The 27730-nt window shown below is 40.5% G+C and overlaps 1 protein-coding gene across 1 annotated transcript in view; it reads right to left on the bottom strand.

Annotated features, from left to right (window-relative positions):
* Positions 1–365: 365 nt before the first annotated feature.
* Positions 366–27730, bottom strand: part of btbd11.L (BTB (POZ) domain containing 11 L homeolog) — a 176110-nt gene continuing 148745 nt past the window's right edge. The window contains exons 15-17 of the mRNA XM_018251965.2: positions 27067–27135; positions 26754–26867; positions 366–3239 (exon numbers count right to left, since the gene is read on the bottom strand). Coding sequence (XP_018107454.1) covers positions 3030–3239; positions 26754–26867; positions 27067–27135 — 393 coding nt within the window. The 3' untranslated portion in view covers positions 366–3029. The remainder of the gene's footprint in view (positions 3240–26753; positions 26868–27066; positions 27136–27730) is intronic.

Below are 27730 nucleotides of genomic sequence, written 5' to 3' on the forward strand. Positions count from 1 at the left end.
TTAGGCAACAAATGTATTGTTATTATTACTTTTTATTGCTCATCTTTGTATTCAGGTCCTCTCCTATTCATATTCCAGTCTCTTATTCAAATCAGTGCATGATTACTGGTGTAATTTAGATCCCTGGCAACCATATTTCTAAAACTGCAATCTGGAGAATTGCCAAGTAAAAAAAAGCAAACTCAAATGATAAAAAAAAACCCCTCAAATAATGAAAAATGAAAACCAATTGCAAGTTGTCTCAGAATATCACACACTACATTATACTAAAAGTTAATTTAAAGGTGAACAACTCCTTTAACATTTCAATTGACCTTTCATTATTGGATGTTTGCTTTAAGACAATAAATACAGCAACTACCATATATTTGTCAATATATTTTTTTATTAAATACAATATGTTGGTTAATTATCTGAGCCCATGCTAATATGACAGTTTCTTCCTGAAGGTGCCTGTAATGTATTTAATTGCAGCATTATCTAATCCACATATGCAATAACATCTTAAACAGCCACCTACTAAGTACAACTTTTGTCCATCAACACGTGAAGAATCATTTTTAATGACATCATTAAAGAGAATCTATCACCAATAGGTCTGACAAAAGCTCACTTGTCTTTTAGCATCACATGTCATAGATTATCTCTGAAAAAAAATGTTTTCTGTACTGATAATGTAAAAAAACCGAAGTGATCTTGTTCAACTGTAGAACGAGGGGGCAGCCATTTGTTTGTTTTTTTACAATTGTCTCTTGTATCTGCTTTTTGCAGAAATGTAAACATTGCCCTCTAGTAACCAGTATCTAAGACTGTGTTGATTCATAGTGGTAACTGTTTAAGGTGCACATTAAGTTCCATTACAATCAAGAAGTGCTGGATCAGATTGCAGTGAATATAGCCATTGTTGTCTCAGAAGCAACAATGTTTAAAAGATTCCCCAGGTCAGGGGTGCGATTTGCAAACAGGTGGGTTTAGTGAATGGACGGCTGGCGCCCAAGCCAAGTTACAGAGCTTTATAAGGAGTATTGATGGAAATGGCAGAATTCAAAATTACAGCCAGATTTGACACCATTTCAACCAACACAACTCTAGCAACACAGTTTATTGGTAGCAAACATGTCACAGGACATGTGCAGATGTCAAGGTTATCCTAACATAATACAACAGGCTATCCCAGGTGCTGTCATCTCCATTAAGCTCCATTGCTGGGTGTGATCAACACATCTGCTGGGATATCTACGGCTACATCTGCCTTTTGGTTTTGAAATTTAAATACACAAGGTTTTAATTTAAACAACTAAAATCATGTCATTTCAGCATCATACATTATATACAGAGTGTAACCAAAGATTGACAACCGTTGACAAGCCATTTATAATTCATTGGTAAGTTGTCATGCCGCCATCTCTTAATTGTAAAAAGCATGTTTGCGAGGCAGTTTATTGTGATCTATTTGACATGTGGTTGACATACTTGACCAGGCAGGCACATAAAAGGATTGACTGTTCAAAGCTATAAAACAGCTTTATATGATGTTTTTAGATACCCTAATACCTGTGTAACTTGAGATTCCCTAAGCCATAAACATCAAACAGCACCAGACATTTATATTCAAACAATGTACACAAAATGACAGCATTGTTAAATGAGATGGTAACATCTACCAGTCACCGAAGCCACATGAAAACATGGCATTCTGGTATACAAGAAAGATGGCACTGTTTTTTTCTTATTATTTTTGCCCTTGAAGATGTAATTCTAATGTCATTGGCCAAAGTCTCACAAACTTTCACGTCAGTCTGAACATGCAAATCGATTGCTAAGCTATGGAGTCCGGGGTGGGGGGTAAACGTGGCACTATGCAATGCTGTGTTACTGATAACACATCAATGAGATCTGACACATACAATAAAACATACATGTGTAAACCTAGTTTGGTGACCTTGGTGTATTCTAGAGTACCAACAAAGCAAGAGTATGTACTGTATATTTGTATTGTAGTGACACACATGGCTTTGTGGTACAAGAATACAGCAACACAATAGAGTTTCCTTTACAATGCAAGAAAAGAAAAACAATTATCTTAAATTACACAAACAGAGGAAGGTGTCGCTTCAGCATCGTCATGGGAAACTAAGATCTACGACCAACCGAAGAAAATATTCACAGTGAAGCAAGAAATGTCTTTTTTTTGTACTTCACAAATGGATTTTCAGCTAGTAACTGCATATTTCTTGGCAAAAAAGGAAAAGCACAATGAAAAATCCATGCAAAGGCATGTTTGCTTCATTTGTCCAAAGAAACTACCGGCATGCCGATTTCTAAATGTTTTTTTCCCTAAAGAGTTAATATTGAAAGTAAACCGTTTTTCCCCAAATTTTGCCCATTTGGGAACTATAGAACCTAAACGGAGAAGACAATAGCAGTGGTCGAGATCCACGTAAATATCAGTCGGAAAAAAAAGAAGTAAAAAGCTGTATGTATGTATGTGGGTGTGTGTATATTAAATACAACTTTTTGGATTTTTTTTTACGTACATCACCCCTGATTTTGTTTTTTTATGAAAACTTGAAAAAAGTTTCACCGTTAAAAATTTGTAGGTGATCCTTGTCATTGGACTGCTCCTATTTTAACAGTTCAGGACCTGCATCTGCTATATATTTTTGCACAGAGAAGGAGGTGCATACTATTGAGGAATTTAAAATATCTATTTAAATAGGGCATCTAAATTTACATCAAGGTACATTTTTTATACAGATATATTTCTTTTTTTCTAAAGTAAATTTTCTTTCTTCTAGGTAACTTCATTCCATCTTTTTTCTTCTTCAGAGTCTTCCACGGAGTAGGTGTCCTAAAAAAAACAGATTAACCTGTTTTTGGCAAGGTTATTCTCCTATTGGTGAGGACAAACGTCCCTGTCTTGAGCCAGCAGAAAGAAAGGGGGACCCCATCAAGTGAAAGCATTGTAGTCTTCATGAGAGCCTTCTTGAGTAAACACTATACATAGTCCTCTATAGCAGATCTCATCTCTATACTATAGACCCTTTGGAAGAAGATAGGTGTATTGATTGTATCCTTGTTGCTAACGTCCTCTGTAAGTCTCCTAGAACATCCTGACCCGTTGTTTCTCCATTCTTGTCATACAATAGCTGTTTAAAGGCATCATTTTCAATGAGGAGCATCATGTTCTTCAAAAAGTATCCTTCACAATAGGATGATAATTCAGGTGTGCCAAGAAACTGCAAAGAAAGTTATATACCATTATGGCAGAGAATTTCATTTTGAAAACCTCAATACTATTCCTATCTGAAACTGTGAGGGGCACATTTACTTAGCTCGAGTGAAGGGTTAGAATGAAAAATACTTAGAATTTCTAAGTATTTTTTTGGCTACTTCGACCATCAAATTGGCTATTTCGACCTTCGACTCTGAATCGAACGATTCGAACTAAAAATCGTTTGACTATTCGACCATTCGATAGTCCAAGTACTGTCTCTTTAAAAAAAACTTCGACCACCTTCTTCGCCACCTAAAACCTACCGAAGGTCCCCATAGGCTTTCCTAGCAATTTGTGATTGAAGGAAAAACAGTTTGAATTTGTTGGACGGATCCATTTGGAATCATCTGCCTTTTAATATATTTGGGCAATCCATGCATTTCCGTTCTTTGATTTATTTAGCAGCTGCTTTGGATGCTATAAAACCTTTAGTCTTATATCATGCTATCAAAGCATCCAATCCATTCTACTGTGCCAGATAAGGCAAAAAGTCTTCCCACATAACTGAATCCTGAATCTGAATATTAGTGTTGAGCACAGTAATACTAAACAATAAAATCTCAAAATTTGATCTTTATGAAGTAAAAAAGGGGTCAACTTGTTTCTACAGTAGATGAAAGGGTTTAACTCCCAAGATTCATTCAAAGGGGTTGAAACTGCTGTTAAATAGGTTTTTAAGTAGAAAATCTCCAAGTAAGAGTGTACTGTTTGTTTGCATGTAACCATTTCCAGTTTATTTACAAAGCCACAATGCTTCCAATGTTTAATGCATTGGAAGCAATTACAGTGCCAATAATTCTGCAGGTGCCCACAACTATACTGACATTTCGGGGGGAAAAATCGTTTGACTATTCGACCATTCGATAGTCAAAGTACTGTCTCTTTAAAAAAAACTTTGACCACCTTCTTCGCCACCTAAAACCTACCGAAGGTCCCCATAAGCTTTCCTAGCAATTTGTGATTGAAGGAAAATCGTTAGATCGATGGTAAATCCTTCAACTTCGATATTCGAAGTCGAAGGGTTTAACTTTAATGGTCGAATATTGAGGGTTAATTAACCCTCTATATTCAACCCATTGTAAATGTGCCCCTTAGTGTTCTTACAATCCATTGTTTATTTCTTTACTCTTACACTTTTATACTTTCACGACTGAGTATAAACAGCTTCCAATGTTGAAAAAAGTGAAAAATAATTAAAGCCTTTACATGCACTTCTGTCTAAAATATCCAATAAGAGGAGTTGTAAAAAGTTTGAATGTTTGAGTGTTATGACTAAAAGTGATCTCCTTGATGATAGTGTTTCAGACTGCTGAACACTGACATTAATTATAGAATGTGTAACCAATTGTTTCTGCCATGGTTTGCTAAAATCAGGGTAAACTATTCAAAATATTCAACTATTCACAACATTTTCAAATGTTTGTAAATTTTACAAACACAGTTTTAAGTCTTCAATCGAAAAAAATCTCAAATTTGAATGAAAAGATTTGAGCTCCTAGAGAAGTCATCAGGAGGTGTATTTTGACAATTCAAGCTCTTTTTTTTCCAGTTATTTTTATTTTAATGTGAGATTTTAGAGAGTCACCAAAAACGAATTGGTGACGAATAAGTGACTTATTTAGTGATATATCTTTTTTTACCTCAACTTAACACCATCAAATGCCAAGTTTGTTTGTATATATACTAGTGACAAAGAAAGAAGTTTATTTGATTTTTATTTAGGATTTGAAAAAAAACCTGAATTCAACATTTAGCAAATTGTCCTCCCTTATATCAATTTTCCCATGCTGCCCCATTAAGATAATTAATATCTTGATTTCATTGATTTCAAAATATTATAGGTCCTACAAGAAGTGAATTCTGTAGACCTCACTACTGATGGCCCAGACTGTTATCAAGCACACCGTTAAAGGCCCCTAATACCAATTGTTAAAATAGCGTCATAGACATTTGAATTAGACATGCACCAAATCAGCTGAATTTTGAATTTTTCACATATGATTTCACTGAATTCAGACCCTATTTTATATAAGAATTAATGTAATGAAGGGCAGAGAGCATAGTGCTTGTGACCTAAATTTACGTGATTTTAAGGGTTCGGATTTTGTTTGGCCAGGCATTTGGATTGGGTCAAATCCTACTAAAAAAAGGCTCAGGTTTGTTCGCATCCCTAATTATGTTGGCTTTGAAAAAGACAACATCTTGATCTACTAGTTCAGCTCGTTCTTATTCTTCTTATTATGTTGGCTTTGAAAAAGCCAACATCTTGATCTACTAGTTCAGCTCGTTCTTCTTCTTCTTCTTCTTCTTATTATGTTGGCTTTGAAAAAGCCAACATCTTGATCTACTAGTTCAGCTCGTTATGTTGGCTTTGAAAAAGCCAACATCTTGATCTACTAGTTCAGCTCGTTCTTATTCTTATTATTATTAGCGCCCCCCGGTTTTCTAAACATTACTCCTCCTACAGTTTTAGGGGTAAAAGCGCCAAACTTTCCACACCTATTCGCCTTATAGCAAAGTACGTTGCTTGTGCTTTAGTAAGCGATCCCACCCACTGCGCCCGTGTGGCGGACCACCGAAGACGCCGTTTTTCATATTGACTTTGACAGGGAAAATTTTCAAATCAATGCCGCTCGTACAGTTTTGAAGCTACACTCCCCAAACTCGGACCGCATATTGTTGGTGCCACCCCGAATAAAAATATCTATTTTGGGGGGCACCCCAAAGTGGGCGGAGCTACCAACAGCCAATGAAATTTTAGCAATTTTCTAAACGCTACTCCTCCCAGAGTTTTAGGAGTACAATTATGAAACTTTGCACACTTGTTCGGCTCATACCCGAATAGGTTGCTTGTGCTCTATTAAGCAATCCCACCCTCCGTGGCCCTGTGGCGGCCCCCAAAGACCCCATTTTTTCCCATAGACTTTAATTGGAAAATTTGAAACTTTTGCCACTCGTACAGCGTTAAAGTTACACTCACCAAACTTGGGTCACTTAGTCATGGGGTCAACCTGAAAAGTTCTGTCACATTTTGGGGACTCCAAAAAGTGGGCGGAGCAACAAACAGCCAATCAGATTTTCCCTATTGACTTCAATGAGAAAATGTCAAACACTGTCATTCCCACAGTGTTAAAGCCAGAGACCCAAAACTTGGCACCATGGGTCAATGGGGTTAAAATTTTGAAAAGTGGGCGGAGTATACCACAGCCAATCAAATATTGGCCATTTGTTTCAATGGGAAAAGTTAAAACTGTCGCCGCTCTTAGATTGTTCATGGGAGGGTCCTCAAACTTGGCACAGTTGGTCCCTGGAGGACCGGGATCAAAATCTGGAAAAGTGGGTGGAGCCAAAAACAACCAATCAGATTTCTTTGATGATTTCAATGGGAAAAATTTAAATTGCTGCCATTTGCACATTATTGATGTCATGGACCTCGAATATCACAAATGTGCTCACTGGGTGTTTGCACTTCAAAGTTAGGAAAAGTGGGTGGAGCCACCAACAACCAATCAAATGTCATTCATTGATTTTCAAGAGAAAAACATAAAACTGCTGCCATTTTTACAGGTTAAATGTCATGATTCCGAAACCTTAAAGTGTTAGTCACTTGGTGACTCTGGTTCAGAATTAGGAAAAAAGGGGGCGGGGCAACAACAGCCAATCGGACTTCAGCCATTGACCTTAATGAAAAACGCCAAATTGCTGCTATTATTACGGCGTCCATGCCAAGTGTCCCAAACTCAGCACAATTACTCACTGGGTGACTGTGGTCAAAATTTAGGAAAAGTGGGCGGAGCCAATAACAGCCAATCAGATTTTACCTATTGACTTCAATGTAAAAGTTTCAAATACTGCCATTCTCACAGTTTTAAAGTCAGAGGCCCCAAACTTGGTACAGACCATGACTGGGTGACTGGGGTTAAAATTCGGAAAACTGGGTGGAGCTTAAAACAGCCAATCAAATGTTACCTATTGCTAATCAATGTCAATATATAAGTTGCTGCCATTCTTTCACAGTTAATGGCAGGGACATCAAACTTGGCACAGTCGGTCACAGGGGGACTGGGGTTCAAATTTTAAAAGTGGGTGGAGCCAAAAACAGCCAATCAGGTTTTTTGGATTGAATTAATTGTACAATTTGATCTGCTTCAATTTTCACAGTTTTAAACCAGATTCTACCAACTTTGTGTACTCTCTATGCACCAGGGGCGACTGGCCCCAACACCTCTTGCGTTTCAAAGCCAACATCTTGTGGTTTCTTCAGAAACGACACCATCTAGTTATGTTGGCTATGAAATAGCCAACATACTGTTCTTCGAGTTCAGCTCGTTCTTCTTCTTATTATTAAAATTATTATTATTATTGGCGAACCCCATTTTCTAAACGCTACTCCTCCTACAGTTTTAGGGGTGCAAGCGCCAAACTTTCCACACTTATTCCTCTTATAGCAAAGTACGTTGCTTGTGCTTTAATAAGCGATCCCACCCACCCCGCCCCTGTGGCGACCCCCCGACGACCCCTTTTTTCCCATTGACTTTGACAGGGAAAAATTTCAAATCGCCGCCACTCGTACAGTTTTGAAGATACAGTTCCCAAACTCGGACCACATATTGTTGATGTCACCCCGAATAAAAATAAGTATTTTGGGGGGGCACCCCAAAGTGGGCGGAGCTACCAACGCCCAATGAAAATTTACCAATTTTCTATACGCTACTCCTCCCAGAGGTTTAGGAGTACAATTATGATACTTTGCACACTTGTTCGGCTCATACCCGAATAGGTTGCTTGTGCTTTGTTAAGCGATCCCACCCTCCGTGCCCCTGTGGCGACCCCCCGACGACCCCATTTTTCCCCATAGACTTTCATTGGAAAACTTGAAACTTTTGCCACTTGTACAGCTTTGAAGTTACACTCACCAAACTTGGCTCATTTAGTCATGGGGTGAAACTGAAAAATTCTGTCCTATTTTGGGGACCCAAAAAAGTGGGCGGAGCCGCAAACAACCAATCAGATTTTCCCTATTGACTTCAATGAGAAAATGTAAACAGCTGTAATTCTCACAGTATTAAAGCTAGAGCTCTCCCAAACTTGGCACCGTGGGTCACTGGGTGACTCGGCTAAAATTTACCTAAAGTGGGCGGAGTCTACAACAGCCAATCAAATTTCAGCCATTCAAATAAATAGGAAAATGTTAAACTGCTGCCGCTCTTAGACGGTTAATGGCAGGGTCCTCAAACTTGGCACAGTTGGTCACTGGGGGACTTGGATTAAAATTAAGAAAAGTGGGTGGAGCCAAAACCAACCAATCAGATTTCTTTGATTGATTTTAATGAGAACAATTAAGAAGGCTGCCATTCTCTCAGTATTGATGTCAGGGACCTTGAATATCACAAATGTGGTCGCTGGGGGTTTCCACTTCAAGTTTAGAAAAAGTGGGCGGAGCCACCAACAACCAATCGAATTTCATTCATTGATTTTCAATAGAAAAAAATAAAAATGCTGCCATTTTTACACAATAAATGACAGCATTCCCAAACTTTGGAATGTTAGTCACTGAGTGACTGTGGTTCACAATTAGGAAAAAAAAGGGGCGGGGCAACAACAGCCAATCAGATTTCAGCCATTGACCTTAATTAAAAATGATAAACTGCTGCTATTATCACGGTTTAAATGCTAGGTGTACCAAACTTGGCTCAATTACTCACTGGGTGACTGCGGTCAAAATTTAGGAAAAGTGGGTGGAGCCAAAAACGGCCAATCAGTTTTCACCTATTGACTTCAATGTAAAATTTTTGATTACTGCCGTTCTCACAGTTTTAAAACCAAAGGTCCCAAACTTAGCACTGACCATGACTAGGTAACTGGGGTTAAAATTCAGAAAACTGGGCGGAGCTTAAGACAGCCAATCAGATTTCTTTGATTGATTTTAATGGGAACAATTAAGAAGGCTGCCATTCTCACAGTATTGATGTCAGGGACCTTGAATATCACAAATGTGGCCGCTGGGAGTTTCCACTTCAAGTTTAGAAAAAGTGGGCGGAGCCACCAACAACCAATCGAATTTCATTCATTGATTTTCACTAGAAAAAAATAAAAATGCTGCCATTTTTACACATTAAATCACAGCATTCACAAACTTTGAAATGTTAGTCACTGAGTGACTGTGGTTCATAATTAGGAAAAAAAGGGGCGGGGCAACAACAACCAATCAGATTTCAGCCATTGACCTTAAAGAAAAATGATAAACTGCTGCTATTATCACAGTTTAAATGCTAGGTGTACCAAACTTGACTCAATTACTCACTGGGTGACTGCGGTCAAAATTTAGGAAAAGTGGGTGGAGCCAAAAACAGCCAATCAGTTTTCACCTCTTGACTTTAATGTAAAATTTTGTATTACCGCCGTTCTCACAGTTTTAAAACCGGAGGCCCCAAACTTGGCACTGACCATGACTAGGTAACTGGGGTTAAAATTCAGAAAACTGGGCGGAGCTTAAGACAGCCAATCACATTTTACCAAACGCTATTCAATGGGAATATTTAAATTCCTGTCAATCTTACACTGTTAATGTAAGAGTGCTCAAACTTGGTCCATTTGGTGAAGGGGTGACTGGGATGCAAATTTTTAAAAGTGGGCGGGGCCAAAAATAGCCAGTTTGTTTGAATGGATTTCAATGGTAAAATTGGATTGGCTTTAAATTTCACCGTTTTAATCCGGATTCTACCGACTTTGTGTACTCTCTAGGCACCGGGGGCGACTGGGCAAGACACCTATAGCGTTTCATAGCCAACATCCCGTGGTTTCTTCAGAAACGACACCCTCTAGTTCTTATTATTCTTATTATTATTAGCGCCCCCCGGTTTTCTAAACGCTACTCCTCCTACAGTTTTAGGGGTACAAGCGCCAAACTTTCCACACCTATTCGCCTTATAGCAAAGTACGTTGCTTGTGCTTTAGTAAGCGATCCCACCCACTGCGCCCGTGCGGCGGACCACCGAAGACGCCTTTTTTCGTATTGACTTTGACAGGGAAAATTTTCAAATCGCTGCCGCTCGTACAGTTTTGAAGCTACACTCCCCAAACTCGGGCCGCATATTGTTGGTGCCACCCCGAATAAAAATATGTATTTTTGGGGGGCACCCCAAAGTGGGCGGAGCTACCAACAGCCAATGAAATTTTAGCAATTTTCTAAACGCTACTCCTCCCAGAGTTTTAGGAGTACAATTATGAAACTTTGCACACTTGTTGGGCTCATACCCGAATAGGTTGCTTGTGCTCTGTTAAGCAATCCCACCCTCCGTGGCCCTGTGGCGGCCCCCCAAAGACCCCATTTTTTCCCATAGACTTTCATTGGAAAATTTGAAACTTTCGCCACTCGTACAGCATTAAAGTTACACTCACCAAACTTGGGTCACTTAGTCATGGGGTCAACCTGAAAAGTTCTGTCAAATTTTGGGGACTCCAAAAAGTGGGCGGAGCAACAAACAGCCAATCAGATTTTCCCTATTGACTTCAATGAGAAAATGTCAAACACTGTCTTTCCCACAGTGTTAAAGCCAGAGACCCCAAACTTGGCACCATGGGTCACTGGGGTTAGAATTTGGAAAAGTGGGCGGAGTCTACCACAGCCAATCAAATATTAGCCATTTGTTTCAATGGGAAAAGTTAAAACTGTCGCCGCTCTTAGATTGTTCATGGGAGGGTCCTCAAACTTGGCACAGTTGGTCCCTGGAGGACCGGGATCAAAATCTGGAAAAGTGGGTGGAGCCAAAAACAACCAATCAGATTTCTTTGATGATTTCAATGGGAAAAATTAAAATTGCTGCCATTTGCACGTTATTGATGTCATGGACCTCGAATATCACAAATGTGCTCACTGGGTGTTTGCACTTCAAAGTTAGGAAAAGTGGGTGGAGCCACCAACAACCAATCAAATGTCATTCATTGATTTTCAATAGAAAAACATAAAACTGCTGCCATTTTTACATGTTAAATGTCATGATTCCGAAACCTTAAAGTGTTAGTCACTTGGTGACTCTGGTTCAGAATTAGGAAAAATAGGGGGTGGGGCAACAACAGCCAATCGGATTTCAGCCATTGACCTTAATGAAAAACGCCAAATTGCTGCTATTATTACGGCGTCCATGCCAAGTGTCCCAAACTCTGCACAATTACTCACTGGGTGACTGTGGTCAAAATTTAGGAAAAGTGGGCGGAGCCAATAACAGCCAATCAGATTTTACCTATTGACTTCAATGTAAAAGTTTCAAATACTGCCATTCTCACAGTTTTAAAGCCAGAGGCCCCAAACTTGGTACAGATCATGACTGGGTGACTGGGGTTAAAATTCGGAAAACTGGGTGGAGCTTAAAACAGCCAATCAAATGTTACCTATTGCTAATCAATGTCAATATATAAGTTGCTGCCATTCTTTCACAGTTAATGGCAGGGACATCAAACTTGGCACAGTCGGTCACAGGGGGACTGGGATTCAAATTTTAAAAGTGGGTGGAGCCAAAAACAGCCAATCAGGTTTTTGGATTGATTTTAATGGTACTATTTGATCTGCTTCCATTTACACCGTTTTAAACCAGATTCTACCAACTTTGTGTACTCTCTATGCACCAGGGGCGACTGGCCCCAACACCTCTTGCGTTTCAAAGCCAACATCTTGTGGTTTCTTCAGAAACGACACCATCTAGTTATTATTATGTTGGCTTTGAAAAAGCCAACATCTTGATCTACTAGTTCAGCTCGTTCTTATTATGTTGGCTTTGAAAAAGCCAACATCTTGATCTACTAGTTCTTATTATTATTATTAGCGCCCCCCGGTTTTCTAAACGCTACTCCTCCTACAGTTTTAGGGGTACAAGCGCCAAACTTTCCACACCTATTCGCCTTATAGCAAAGTACGTTGCTTGTGCTTTAGTAAGCGATCCCACCCACTGCGCCCGTGCGGCGGACCACCGAAGACGCCTTTTTTCGTATTGACTTTGACAGGGAAAATTTTCAAATCGCTGCCGTTCATACAGTTTTGAAGCTACACTCCCCAAACTCAGACCGCATATTGTTGGTGCCACCCCGAATAAAAATATGTATTTTGGGGGGCACCCCAAAGTGGGCGGAGCTACCAACAGCCAATGAAATTTTAGCAATTTTCTAAACGCTACTCCTCCCAGAGTTTTAGGAGTACAATGATGAAACTTTGCACACTTGTTGGGCTCATACCCGAATAGGTTGCTTGTGCTCTGTTAAGCAATCCCACCCTCCGTGGCCCTGTGGCGGCCCCCCAAAGACCCCATTTTTTCCCATAGACTTTCATTGGCAAATTTGAAACTTTTGCCACTCGTACAGCATTAAAGTTACACTCACCAAACTTGGGTCACTTAGTCATGGGGTCAACCTGAAAAGTTCTGTCACATTTTGGGGACTCCAAAAAGTGGGCGGAGCAACAAACAGCCAATCAGATTTTCCCTATTGACTTCAATGAGAAAATGTCAAACACTGTCATTCCCACAGTGTTAAAGCCAGAGACCCAAACTTGGCACCATGGGTCACTGGGGTTAAAATTTGGAAAAGTGGGCAGAGTCTACCACAGCCAATCAAATATTAGCCATTTGTTTCAATGGGAAAAGTTAAAGCTGTCGCCGCTCTTAGATTGTTCATGGGAGGGTCCTCAAACTTGGCACAGTTGGTCCCTGGAGGACCGGGATCAAAATCTGGAAAAGTGGGTGGAGCCAAAAACAACCAATCAGATTTCTTTGATGATTTCAATGGGAAAAATTAAAATTGCTGCCATTTGCACGTTATTGATGTCATGGACCTCGAATATCACAAATGTGGTCACCTGGTGTTTGCACTTCAAAGTTAGGAAAAGTGGGTGGAGCCACCAACAACCAATCAAATGTCATTCATTGATTTTCAATAGAAAAACATAAAATTGCTGCCATTTTTACATGTTAAATGTCATGATTCCGAAACCTTAAAGTGTTAGTCACTTGGTGACTCTGGTTCAGAATTAGGAAAATATAGGGGGTGGGGCAACAACAGCCAATCGGATTTCAGCCATTGACCTTAATGAAAAACGCCAAATTGCTGCTATTATTACGGCGTCCATGCCAAGTGTCCCAAACTCTGCACAATTACTCACTGGGTGACTGTGGTCAAAATTTAGGAAAAGTGGGCGGAGCCAATAACAGCCAATCAGATTTTACCTATTGACTTCAATGTAAAAGTTTCAAATACTGCCATTCTCACAGTTTTAAAGCCAGAGGCCCCAAACTTGGTACAGATCATGACTGGGTGACTGGGGTTAAAATTCGGAAAACTGGGTGGAGCTTAAAACAGCCAATCAAATGTTACCTATTGCTAATCAATGTCAATATATAAGTTGCTGCCATTCTTTCACAGTTAATGGCAGGGACATCAAACTTGGCACAGTCGGTCACAGGGGGACTGGGATTCAAATTTTAAAAGTGGGTGGAGCCAAAAACAGCCAATCAGGTTTTTGGATTGATTTTAATGGTACTATTTGATCTGCTTCCATTTACACCGTTTTAAACCAGATTCTACCAACTTTGTGTACTCTCTATGCACCAGGGGCGACTGGCCCCAACACCTCTTGCGTTTCAAAGCCAACATCTTGTGGTTTCTTCAGAAACGACACCATCTAGTTATTATTATGTTGGCTTTGAAAAAGCCAACATCTTGATCTACTAGTTCAGCTCGTTCTTATTATGTTGGCTTTGAAAAAGCCAACATCTTGATCTACTAGTTCTTATTATTATTATTAGCGCCCCCCGGTTTTCTAAACGCTACTCCTCCTACAGTTTTAGGGGTACAAGCGCCAAACTTTCCACACCTATTCGCCTTATAGCAAAGTACGTTGCTTGTGCTTTAGTAAGCGATCCCACCCACTGCGCCCGTGCGGCGGACCACCGAAGACGCCTTTTTTCGTATTGACTTTGACAGGGAAAATTTTCAAATCGCTGCCGTTCATACAGTTTTGAAGCTACACTCCCCAAACTCAGACCGCATATTGTTGGTGCCACCCCGAATAAAAATATGTATTTTGGGGGGGCACCCCAAAGTGGGCGGAGCTACCAACAGCCAATGAAATTTTAGCAATTTTCTAAACGCTACTCCTCCCAGAGTTTTAGGAGTACAATGATGAAACTTTGCACACTTGTTGGGCTCATACCCGAATAGGTTGCTTGTGCTCTGTTAAGCAATCCCACCCTCCGTGGCCCTGTGGCGGCCCCCCAAAGACCCCATTTTTTCCCATAGACTTTCATTGGCAAATTTGAAACTTTTGCCACTCGTACAGCATTAAAGTTACACTCACCAAACTTGGGTCACTTAGTCATGGGGTCAACCTGAAAAGTTCTGTCACATTTTGGGGACTCCAAAAAGTGGGCGGAGCAACAAACAGCCAATCAGATTTTCCCTATTGACTTCAATGAGAAAATGTCAAACACTGTCATTCCCACAGTGTTAAAGCCAGAGACCCAAAACTTGGCACCATGGGTCACTGGGGTTAAAATTTGGAAAAGTGGGCAGAGTCTACCACAGCCAATCAAATATTAGCCATTTGTTTCAATGGGAAAAGTTAAAGCTGTCGCCGCTCTTAGATTGTTCATGGGAGGGTCCTCAAACTTGGCACAGTTGGTCCCTGGAGGACCGGGATCAAAATCTGGAAAAGTGGGTGGAGCCAAAAACAACCAATCAGATTTCTTTGATGATTTCAATGGGAAAAATTAAAATTGCTGCCATTTGCACGTTATTGATGTCATGGACCTCGAATATCACAAATGTGGTCACCTGGTGTTTGCACTTCAAAGTTAGGAAAAGTGGGTGGAGCCACCAACAACCAATCAAATGTCATTCATTGATTTTCAATAGAAAAACATAAAATTGCTGCCATTTTTACATGTTAAATGTCATGATTCCGAAACCTTAAAGTGTTAGTCACTTGGTGACTCTGGTTCAGAATTAGGAAAATATAGGGGGTGGGGCAACAACAGCCAATCGGATTTCAGCCATTGACCTTAATGAAAAACGCCAAATTGCTGCTATTATTACGGCGTCCATGCCAAGTGTCCCAAACTCTGCACAATTACTCACTGGGTGACTGTGGTCAAAATTTAGGAAAAGTGGGCGGAGCCAATAACAGCCAATCAGATTTTACCTATTGACTTCAATGTAAAAGTTTCAAATACTGCCATTCTCACAGTTTTAAAGCCAGAGGCCCCAAACTTGGTACAGATCATGACTGGGTGACTGGGGTTAAAATTCGGAAAACTGGGTGGAGCTTAAAACAGCCAATCAAATGTTACCTATTGCTAATCAATGTCAATATATAAGTTGCTGCCATTCTTTCACAGTTAATGGCAGGGACATCAAACTTGGCACAGTCGGTCACAGGGGGACTGGGATTCAAATTTTAAAAGTGGGTGGAGCCAAAAACAGCCAATCAGGTTTTTGGATTGATTTTAATGGTACTATTTGATCTGCTTCCATTTACACCGTTTTAAACCAGATTCTACCAACTTTGTGTACTCTCTATGCACCAGGGGCGACTGGCCCCAACACCTCTTGCGTTTCAAAGCCAACATCTTGTGGTTTCTTCAGAAACGACACCATCTAGTTATTATTATGTTGGCTTTGAAAAAGCCAACATCTTGATCTACTAGTTCAGCTCGTTCTTATTATGTTGGCTTTGAAAAAGCCAACATCTTGATCTACTAGTTCTTATTATTATTATTATTATTAGCGCCCCCCGGTTTTCTAAACGCTACTCCTCCTACAGTTTTAGGGGTACAAGCGCCAAACTTTCCACACCTATTCGCCTTATAGCAAAGTACGTTGCTTGTGCTTTAGTAAGCGATCCCACCCACTGCGCCCGTGCGGCGGACCACCGAAGACGCCTTTTTTCGTATTGACTTTGACAGGGAAAATTTTCAAATCGCTGCCGTTCATACAGTTTTGAAGCTACACTCCCCAAACTCAGACCGCATATTGTTGGTGCCACCCCGAATAAAAATATGTATTTTGGGGGGGCACCCCAAAGTGGGCGGAGCTACCAACAGCCAATGAAATTTTAGCAATTTTCTAAACGCTACTCCTCCCAGAGTTTTAGGAGTACAATGATGAAACTTTGCACACTTGTTGGGCTCATACCCGAATAGGTTGCTTGTGCTCTGTTAAGCAATCCCACCCTCCGTGGCCCTGTGGCGGCCCCCCAAAGACCCCATTTTTTCCCATAGACTTTCATTGGCAAATTTGAAACTTTTGCCACTCGTACAGCATTAAAGTTACACTCACCAAACTTGGGTCACTTAGTCATGGGGTCAACCTGAAAAGTTCTGTCACATTTTGGGGACTCCAAAAAGTGGGCGGAGCAACAAACAGCCAATCAGATTTTCCCTATTGACTTCAATGAGAAAATGTCAAACACTGTCATTCCCACAGTGTTAAAGCCAGAGACCCAAAACTTGGCACCATGGGTCACTGGGGTTAAAATTTGGAAAAGTGGGCAGAGTCTACCACAGCCAATCAAATATTAGCCATTTGTTTCAATGGGAAAAGTTAAAGCTGTCGCCGCTCTTAGATTGTTCATGGGAGGGTCCTCAAACTTGGCACAGTTGGTCCCTGGAGGACCGGGATCAAAATCTGGAAAAGTGGGTGGAGCCAAAAACAACCAATCAGATTTCTTTGATGATTTCAATGGGAAAAATTAAAATTGCTGCCATTTGCACGTTATTGATGTCATGGACCTCGAATATCACAAATGTGGTCACCTGGTGTTTGCACTTCAAAGTTAGGAAAAGTGGGTGGAGCCACCAACAACCAATCAAATGTCATTCATTGATTTTCAATAGAAAAACATAAAATTGCTGCCATTTTTACATGTTAAATGTCATGATTCCGAAACCTTAAAGTGTTAGTCACTTGGTGACTCTGGTTCAGAATTAGGAAAATATAGGGGGTGGGGCAACAACAGCCAATCGGATTTCAGCCATTGACCTTAATGAAAAACGCCAAATTGCTGCTATTATTACGGCGTCCATGCCAAGTGTCCCAAACTCTGCACAATTACTCACTGGGTGACTGTGGTCAAAATTTAGGAAAAGTGGGCGGAGCCAATAACAGCCAATCAGATTTTACCTATTGACTTCAATGTAAAAGTTTCAAATACTGCCATTCTCACAGTTTTAAAGCCAGAGGCCCCAAACTTGGTACAGATCATGACTGGGTGACTGGGGTTAAAATTCGGAAAACTGGGTGGAGCTTAAAACAGCCAATCAAATGTTACCTATTGCTAATCAATGTCAATATATAAGTTGCTGCCATTCTTTCACAGTTAATGGCAGGGACATCAAACTTGGCACAGTCGGTCACAGGGGGACTGGGATTCAAATTTTAAAAGTGGGTGGAGCCAAAAACAGCCAATCAGGTTTTTGGATTGATTTTAATGGTACTATTTGATCTGCTTCCATTTACACCGTTTTAAACCAGATTCTACCAACTTTGTGTACTCTCTATGCACCAGGGGCGACTGGCCCCAACACCTCTTGCGTTTCAAAGCCAACATCTTGTGGTTTCTTCAGAAACGACACCATCTAGTTATTATTATGTTGGCTTTGAAAAAGCCAACATCTTGATCTACTAGTTCAGCTCGTTCTTATTATGTTGGCTTTGAAAAAGCCAACATCTTGATCTACTAGTTCTTATTATTATTATTAGCGCCCCCCGGTTTTCTAAACGCTACTCCTCCTACAGTTTTAGGGGTACAAGCGCCAAACTTTCCACACCTATTCGCCTTATAGCAAAGTACGTTGCTTGTGCTTTAGTAAGCGATCCCACCCACTGCGCCCGTGCGGCGGACCACCGAAGACGCCTTTTTTCGTATTGACTTTGACAGGGAAAATTTTCAAATCGCTGCCGTTCATACAGTTTTGAAGCTACACTCCCCAAACTCAGACCGCATATTGTTGGTGCCACCCCGAATAAAAATATGTATTTTGGGGGGGCACCCCAAAGTGGGCGGAGCTACCAACAGCCAATGAAATTTTAGCAATTTTCTAAACGCTACTCCTCCCAGAGTTTTAGGAGTACAATGATGAAACTTTGCACACTTGTTGGGCTCATACCCGAATAGGTTGCTTGTGCTCTGTTAAGCAATCCCACCCTCCGTGGCCCTGTGGCGGCCCCCCAAAGACCCCATTTTTTCCCATAGACTTTCATTGGCAAATTTGAAACTTTTGCCACTCGTACAGCATTAAAGTTACACTCACCAAACTTGGGTCACTTAGTCATGGGGTCAACCTGAAAAGTTCTGTCACATTTTGGGGACTCCAAAAAGTGGGCGGAGCAACAAACAGCCAATCAGATTTTCCCTATTGACTTCAATGAGAAAATGTCAAACACTGTCATTCCCACAGTGTTAAAGCCAGAGACCCAAAACTTGGCACCATGGGTCACTGGGGTTAAAATTTGGAAAAGTGGGCAGAGTCTACCACAGCCAATCAAATATTAGCCATTTGTTTCAATGGGAAAAGTTAAAGCTGTCGCCGCTCTTAGATTGTTCATGGGAGGGTCCTCAAACTTGGCACAGTTGGTCCCTGGAGGACCGGGATCAAAATCTGGAAAAGTGGGTGGAGCCAAAAACAACCAATCAGATTTCTTTGATGATTTCAATGGGAAAAATTAAAATTGCTGCCATTTGCACGTTATTGATGTCATGGACCTCGAATATCACAAATGTGGTCACCTGGTGTTTGCACTTCAAAGTTAGGAAAAGTGGGTGGAGCCACCAACAACCAATCAAATGTCATTCATTGATTTTCAATAGAAAAACATAAAATTGCTGCCATTTTTACATGTTAAATGTCATGATTCCGAAACCTTAAAGTGTTAGTCACTTGGTGACTCTGGTTCAGAATTAGGAAAATATAGGGGGTGGGGCAACAACAGCCAATCGGATTTCAGCCATTGACCTTAATGAAAAACGCCAAATTGCTGCTATTATTACGGCGTCCATGCCAAGTGTCCCAAACTCTGCACAATTACTCACTGGGTGACTGTGGTCAAAATTTAGGAAAAGTGGGCGGAGCCAATAACAGCCAATCAGATTTTACCTATTGACTTCAATGTAAAAGTTTCAAATACTGCCATTCTCACAGTTTTAAAGCCAGAGGCCCCAAACTTGGTACAGATCATGACTGGGTGACTGGGGTTAAAATTCGGAAAACTGGGTGGAGCTTAAAACAGCCAATCAAATGTTACCTATTGCTAATCAATGTCAATATATAAGTTGCTGCCATTCTTTCACAGTTAATGGCAGGGACATCAAACTTGGCACAGTCGGTCACAGGGGGACTGGGATTCAAATTTTAAAAGTGGGTGGAGCCAAAAACAGCCAATCAGGTTTTTGGATTGATTTTAATGGTACTATTTGATCTGCTTCCATTTACACCGTTTTAAACCAGATTCTACCAACTTTGTGTACTCTCTATGCACCAGGGGCGACTGGCCCCAACACCTCTTGCGTTTCAAAGCCAACATCTTGTGGTTTCTTCAGAAACGACACCATCTAGTTATTATTATGTTGGCTTTGAAAAAGCCAACATCTTGATCTACTAGTTCAGCTCGTTCTTATTATGTTGGCTTTGAAAAAGCCAACATCTTGATCTACTAGTTCTTATTATTATTATTAGCGCCCCCCGGTTTTCTAAACGCTACTCCTCCTACAGTTTTAGGGGTACAAGCGCCAAACTTTCCACACCTATTCGCCTTATAGCAAAGTACGTTGCTTGTGCTTTAGTAAGCGATCCCACCCACTGCGCCCGTGCGGCGGACCACCGAAGACGCCTTTTTTCGTATTGACTTTGACAGGGAAAATTTTCAAATCGCTGCCGTTCATACAGTTTTGAAGCTACACTCCCCAAACTCAGACCGCATATTGTTGGTGCCACCCCGAATAAAAATATGTATTTTGGGGGGGCACCCCAAAGTGGGCGGAGCTACCAACAGCCAATGAAATTTTAGCAATTTTCTAAACGCTACTCCTCCCAGAGTTTTAGGAGTACAATGATGAAACTTTGCACACTTGTTGGGCTCATACCCGAATAGGTTGCTTGTGCTCTGTTAAGCAATCCCACCCTCCGTGGCCCTGTGGCGGCCCCCCAAAGACCCCATTTTTTCCCATAGACTTTCATTGGCAAATTTGAAACTTTTGCCACTCGTACAGCATTAAAGTTACACTCACCAAACTTGGGTCACTTAGTCATGGGGTCAACCTGAAAAGTTCTGTCACATTTTGGGGACTCCAAAAAGTGGGCGGAGCAACAAACAGCCAATCAGATTTTCCCTATTGACTTCAATGAGAAAATGTCAAACACTGTCATTCCCACAGTGTTAAAGCCAGAGACCCAAAACTTGGCACCATGGGTCACTGGGGTTAAAATTTGGAAAAGTGGGCAGAGTCTACCACAGCCAATCAAATATTAGCCATTTGTTTCAATGGGAAAAGTTAAAGCTGTCGCCGCTCTTAGATTGTTCATGGGAGGGTCCTCAAACTTGGCACAGTTGGTCCCTGGAGGACCGGGATCAAAATCTGGAAAAGTGGGTGGAGCCAAAAACAACCAATCAGATTTCTTTGATGATTTCAATGGGAAAAATTAAAATTGCTGCCATTTGCACGTTATTGATGTCATGGACCTCGAATATCACAAATGTGGTCACCTGGTGTTTGCACTTCAAAGTTAGGAAAAGTGGGTGGAGCCACCAACAACCAATCAAATGTCATTCATTGATTTTCAATAGAAAAACATAAAATTGCTGCCATTTTTACATGTTAAATGTCATGATTCCGAAACCTTAAAGTGTTAGTCACTTGGTGACTCTGGTTCAGAATTAGGAAAATATAGGGGGTGGGGCAACAACAGCCAATCGGATTTCAGCCATTGACCTTAATGAAAAACGCCAAATTGCTGCTATTATTACGGCGTCCATGCCAAGTGTCCCAAACTCTGCACAATTACTCACTGGGTGACTGTGGTCAAAATTTAGGAAAAGTGGGCGGAGCCAATAACAGCCAATCAGATTTTACCTATTGACTTCAATGTAAAAGTTTCAAATACTGCCATTCTCACAGTTTTAAAGCCAGAGGCCCCAAACTTGGTACAGATCATGACTGGGTGACTGGGGTTAAAATTCGGAAAACTGGGTGGAGCTTAAAACAGCCAATCAAATGTTACCTATTGCTAATCAATGTCAATATATAAGTTGCTGCCATTCTTTCACAGTTAATGGCAGGGACATCAAACTTGGCACAGTCGGTCACAGGGGGACTGGGATTCAAATTTTAAAAGTGGGTGGAGCCAAAAACAGCCAATCAGGTTTTTGGATTGATTTTAATGGTACTATTTGATCTGCTTCCATTTACACCGTTTTAAACCAGATTCTACCAACTTTGTGTACTCTCTATGCACCAGGGGCGACTGGCCCCAACACCTCTTGCGTTTCAAAGCCAACATCTTGTGGTTTCTTCAGAAACGACACCATCTAGTTATTATTATGTTGGCTTTGAAAAAGCCAACATCTTGATCTACTAGTTCAGCTCGTTCTTATTATGTTGGCTTTGAAAAAGCCAACATCTTGATCTACTAGTTCTTATTATTATTATTAGCGCCCCCCGGTTTTCTAAACGCTACTCCTCCTACAGTTTTAGGGGTACAAGCGCCAAACTTTCCACACCTATTCGCCTTATAGCAAAGTACGTTGCTTGTGCTTTAGTAAGCGATCCCACCCACTGCGCCCGTGCGGCGGACCACCGAAGACGCCTTTTTTCGTATTGACTTTGACAGGGAAAATTTTCAAATCGCTGCCGTTCATACAGTTTTGAAGCTACACTCCCCAAACTCAGACCGCATATTGTTGGTGCCACCCCGAATAAAAATATGTATTTTGGGGGGGCACCCCAAAGTGGGCGGAGCTACCAACAGCCAATGAAATTTTAGCAATTTTCTAAACGCTACTCCTCCCAGAGTTTTAGGAGTACAATGATGAAACTTTGCACACTTGTTGGGCTCATACCCGAATAGGTTGCTTGTGCTCTGTTAAGCAATCCCACCCTCCGTGGCCCTGTGGCGGCCCCCCAAAGACCCCATTTTTTCCCATAGACTTTCATTGGCAAATTTGAAACTTTTGCCACTCGTACAGCATTAAAGTTACACTCACCAAACTTGGGTCACTTAGTCATGGGGTCAACCTGAAAAGTTCTGTCACATTTTGGGGACTCCAAAAAGTGGGCGGAGCAACAAACAGCCAATCAGATTTTCCCTATTGACTTCAATGAGAAAATGTCAAACACTGTCATTCCCACAGTGTTAAAGCCAGAGACCCAAAACTTGGCACCATGGGTCACTGGGGTTAAAATTTGGAAAAGTGGGCAGAGTCTACCACAGCCAATCAAATATTAGCCATTTGTTTCAATGGGAAAAGTTAAAGCTGTCGCCGCTCTTAGATTGTTCATGGGAGGGTCCTCAAACTTGGCACAGTTGGTCCCTGGAGGACCGGGATCAAAATCTGGAAAAGTGGGTGGAGCCAAAAACAACCAATCAGATTTCTTTGATGATTTCAATGGGAAAAATTAAAATTGCTGCCATTTGCACGTTATTGATGTCATGGACCTCGAATATCACAAATGTGGTCACCTGGTGTTTGCACTTCAAAGTTAGGAAAAGTGGGTGGAGCCACCAACAACCAATCAAATGTCATTCATTGATTTTCAATAGAAAAACATAAAATTGCTGCCATTTTTACATGTTAAATGTCATGATTCCGAAACCTTAAAGTGTTAGTCACTTGGTGACTCTGGTTCAGAATTAGGAAAATATAGGGGGTGGGGCAACAACAGCCAATCGGATTTCAGCCATTGACCTTAATGAAAAACGCCAAATTGCTGCTATTATTACGGCGTCAATGCCAAGTGTCCCAAACTCAGCACAATTACTCACTGAGTGACTGTGGTCGAAATTTAGGAAAAGTGGGCGGAGCCAATAACAGCCAATCAGATTTTACCTATTGACTTCAATGTAAAAGTTCCAAATACTGCCATTCTCACAGTTTTAAAGCCAGAGGCCCCAAACTTGGTACAGACCATGACTGGGTGACTGGGGTTAAAATTCGGAAAACTGGGTGGAGGTTAAAACAGCCAATCAAATGTTACCTATTGCTAATCAATGTCAATATATAAGTTGCTGCCATTCTTTCACAGTTAATGGCAGGGACATCAAACTTGGCACAGTCGCTCACAGGGGGACTTGGATTCAAATTTTAAAAGTGGGTGGAGCCAAAAACAGCCAATCAGGTTTTTGGATTGATTTTAATGGTACAATTTGATCTGCTTCAATTTTCACCGTTTTAAACCAGATTCTACCAACTTTGTGTACTCTCTATGCACCAGGGGCGACTGGCCCCAACACCTCTTGCGTTTCAAAGCCAACATCTTGTGGTTTCTTCAGGAACGACACCATCTAGTTATTATTATTATTAGCGCCCCCCGGTTTTCTAAACGCTACTCCTCCTACAGTTTTAGGGGTACAAGCGCCAAACTTTCCACACCTATTCGCCTTATAGCAAAGTACGGTGCTTGTGCTTTAGTAAACGATCCCACCCACTGCGCCCGTGCGGCGGACCACCGAAGACGCCGTTTTTCGTATTGACTTTGACAGGGAAAATTTTCAAATCGCTGCCGCTCGTACAGTTTTGAAGCGACACTCCCCAATCTCGGACCGCATATTGTTGGTGCCACCCCGAATAAAAATATGTATTTTGGGGGGGCACCCCAAAATGGGCGGAGCTACCAACAGCCAATGAAATTTTAGCAATTTTCTAAACGCTACTCCTCCCAGAGTTTTAGGAGTACAATTATGAAACTTTGCACACTTGTTGGGCTCATACCCGAATAGGTTGCTTGTGCTCTGTTAAGCAATCCCACCCTCCGTGTCCCTGTGGCGGCCCCCCAAAGACCCCATTTTTTCCCATAGACTTTCATTGGAAAATTTGAAACTTTTGCCACTCGTACAGCATGAAAGTTACACTCACCAAACTTGGGTCACTTAGTCATGGGGTCAACCTGAAAAGTTCTGTCACATTTTGGGGACTCCAAAAAGTGGGCGGAGCAACAAACAGCCAATCAGATTTTCCCTATTGACTTCAATGAGAAAATGTCATACACTGTCATTCCTACAGTGTTAAAGCCAGAGACCCAAAACTTGGCACCATGGGTCACTGGGGTTAAAATTTTGGAAAGTGGGCGGAGTCTACCACAGCCAAATATTAGCCATTTGTTTCAATGGGAAAAGTTAAAACTGTCACCACTCTTAGATTGTTCATGGGAGGGTTCTCAAACTTGGCACAGTTGGTCACTGGAGGACCGGGATCAAAATCTGGAAAAGTGGGTGGAGCCAAAAACAACCAATCAGATTTCTTTGATGATTTCAATGGGAAAAATTAAAATTGCTGCTATTTGCACGTTATTGATGTCATGGACCTCGAATATCACAAATGTGGTCACTGGGTGTTTGCGCTTCAAAGTTAGGAAAAGTGGGTGGAGCCACCAACAATCAATCAAATGTCATTCATTGATTTTCAATAGAAAAACATAAAATTGCTGCCATTTTTACATGTTAAATGTCATGATTCCGAAACCTTAAAGTGTTAGTCACTTGGTGACTCTGGTTCAGAATTAGGGAAAAAAGGGGGCGGGGCAACAACAGCCAATCGGATTTCAGCCATTGACCTTAATGAAAAACGCCAAATTGCTGCTATTATTACGGCGTACATGCCAAGTGTCCCAAACTCAGCACAATTACTCACTGGGTGAATGTGGTCAAAATTTAGGGAAAGTGGGCGGAGCCAATAACAGCCAATCAGATTTTACCTATTGACTTCAATGTAAAAGTTTCAAATGCTGCCATTCTCACAGTTTTAAAGTCAGAGGCCCCAAACTTGGTACAGACCATGACTGGATGACTGGGGTTAAAATTCGGAAAACTGGGTGGAGCTTAAAACAGCCAATCAAATGTTACCTATTGCTAATCAATGTCAATATATAAGTTGCTGCCACAGTTGCTTTCACAGTTAATGGCAGGGACATGAAACTTGGCACAGTCGGTCACAGGGGGACTGGGATTCAAATTTTAAAAGTGGGTGGAGCCAAAAACAGCCAATCAGGTTTTTGGATTGATTTTAATGGTACAATTTGATCTGCTTCAATTTTCAACGTTTTAAACCAGATTCTACCAACTTTGTGTACTCTCTATGCACCAGGGGCGACTGGCCCCAACACCTCTTGCGTTTCAAAGCCAACATCTTGTGGTTTCTTCAGAAACGACACCATCTAGTTTAAATATATTATTCTCAAAAGTGTAAGTTTGCATAAGAATCTGTAATAAATATCAGTTCTATAAATAAAGCCATTTGCAATTGTGGAAGCTTCCAGGTTTGCCAATTTTTAGCTGTAGCTATTGAGAACGCATTTCCTTAAACACTTAGTAGTAATAATCCTCTACAACCCTAGGAAATTTAAACATTTTCTTAAGGCAGTGCTGCTGGACAAACAGGCGTGATCTATAAATACATTATTAATATATGTGTGAGTACATGACTGCTAGGAAATAAAGTCTATAAATTCAGATAAGGGATTGCGGTTTTATAGATTTAACTTATTTTAATCTACATGGGTCAATAGTTATGTATAGTTAGCCAAAGGGGCAAGTTATATGGTAATAATTTCATAATTATTTATCATTATTATATAAATCTTTCATCTATTGGTTCTGAATTATCAATCTTCTAGATTACACATTTTTTGCAAAATGGCTTTTGAACTATGAACTACATTATATCATGTTTGTACCCAAATTACTATTGGGACAATAATCCTTTTATTTCTGGTTCTGTTTCACAACAGAGGAGAAATGTGAATACCTTCTATTTAAAGAAAGGGTTTGCCATATTTTCCATATTAGAGGATGTTGGGCCCTGTATAAGCCTAGGAACTAATTTATAAAAATCTGAGAGGGAAGGGTTCAATCGACTAAAAATACAGAAAATTGCCCAGAGGGTTGGGATTGGATTTATACTGCAATTCAGAAAAGTTTTCTGAACTTGAATATATGATATTAGTCTGAAACACTGGACGGGTAAACCTGGTAAGCTTCTATAGAAATCAATGGGAGGTATATTTTCATCATTCAAGCCATTTAAAAAAAATTCTGTATAAATGAATGGAATAAAACAAGATCACATTTTTCCCCCCTGTTGCCTATTAAAGATTTTTTGTAAATATGCATAGAAAGAAAAAAATCGTGACAAAAACAAGTTTTAAAAAAATGTAAAATTTCAAAATAGACATGTATGATTTTCTGTAGCTTCCCACCACAATGATAGTTTCTGCTGTATTTACCTTTGCATGATTGTAAATATCCACACAGTTTTCGGTATTAATACTTTTTGCGCAAATGATCTCACAGTGACGTTGCAAAGCTTCCAGTTGGAAAAATTTGGCAGCCGACAAAAGCTGAAATGTCAATAAGTAAGTGACGATGATTAGAACAATGGCCACCTGATGGCTTCAGTGAGAATATACTTGAAATGACACTTAGCAATACAGTTCTTATTTCCATGCAATACATTCCACATTTCATCCTCTATGCAAGCAGTAAGATATAATCCAAGCATGTAATGAACTCTTGTTTATTGGTGAGTTTCGTTCTTACCTCCATGATTTCATTATTCTTAATTAGAAGTGACTCCGTACCTCCACAGTATAAGTACTGCATGACCAACTGGTAGAAAATAGTAGAGAATAACAAATTACATAGGCATTTGTATAATAGTTCGGTAACCTTGAAACATCTTTAATATTGAACATGTTCTGTACCTATGGAGCATAAGACCACTTTTCTATTGCCTTTATTTTAGGAATATTTCTACATTGGTTCCAGGAGTTGCGACTGCATCTTTGCTCTAAGGGATGTCACCATGGTTATGAAACCATACTCCATCTATAAGGGCTGATTTGACAAACTCATATGGAAATTTTGAGGGACATGGGTAGACAAAGGGGTGGATGACAATAAAGATACTGGTCATCATTGGGGAGAGTTGTTTAGAAGGGCACCTAGGTTTTTGGAAGGGTTGGACCTTGTACCAAATACTGATTTTTGTAAATAATTATAATTATTTATTATTATTTCTTCTCTGGAATTATTTGTTGAATAATTTCTGTCCTTTTGTATAGAAGAAAAAGTAACATTGACAGTTCAGTCAGGCCATGGAAGGAATTTTTGGCCAAGAGAAGTGGTAATAAAATATGAATTTGTTGGATTTTAATGCAACTTGGATAGTTTTGTATATATACATATTTTTTGGTAAACTAGA

This window comes from Xenopus laevis, chromosome 3L (assembly GCF_017654675.1).
Source record: "Xenopus laevis strain J_2021 chromosome 3L, Xenopus_laevis_v10.1, whole genome shotgun sequence".
Lineage (NCBI taxonomy): Eukaryota > Metazoa > Chordata > Amphibia > Anura > Pipidae > Xenopus > Xenopus laevis.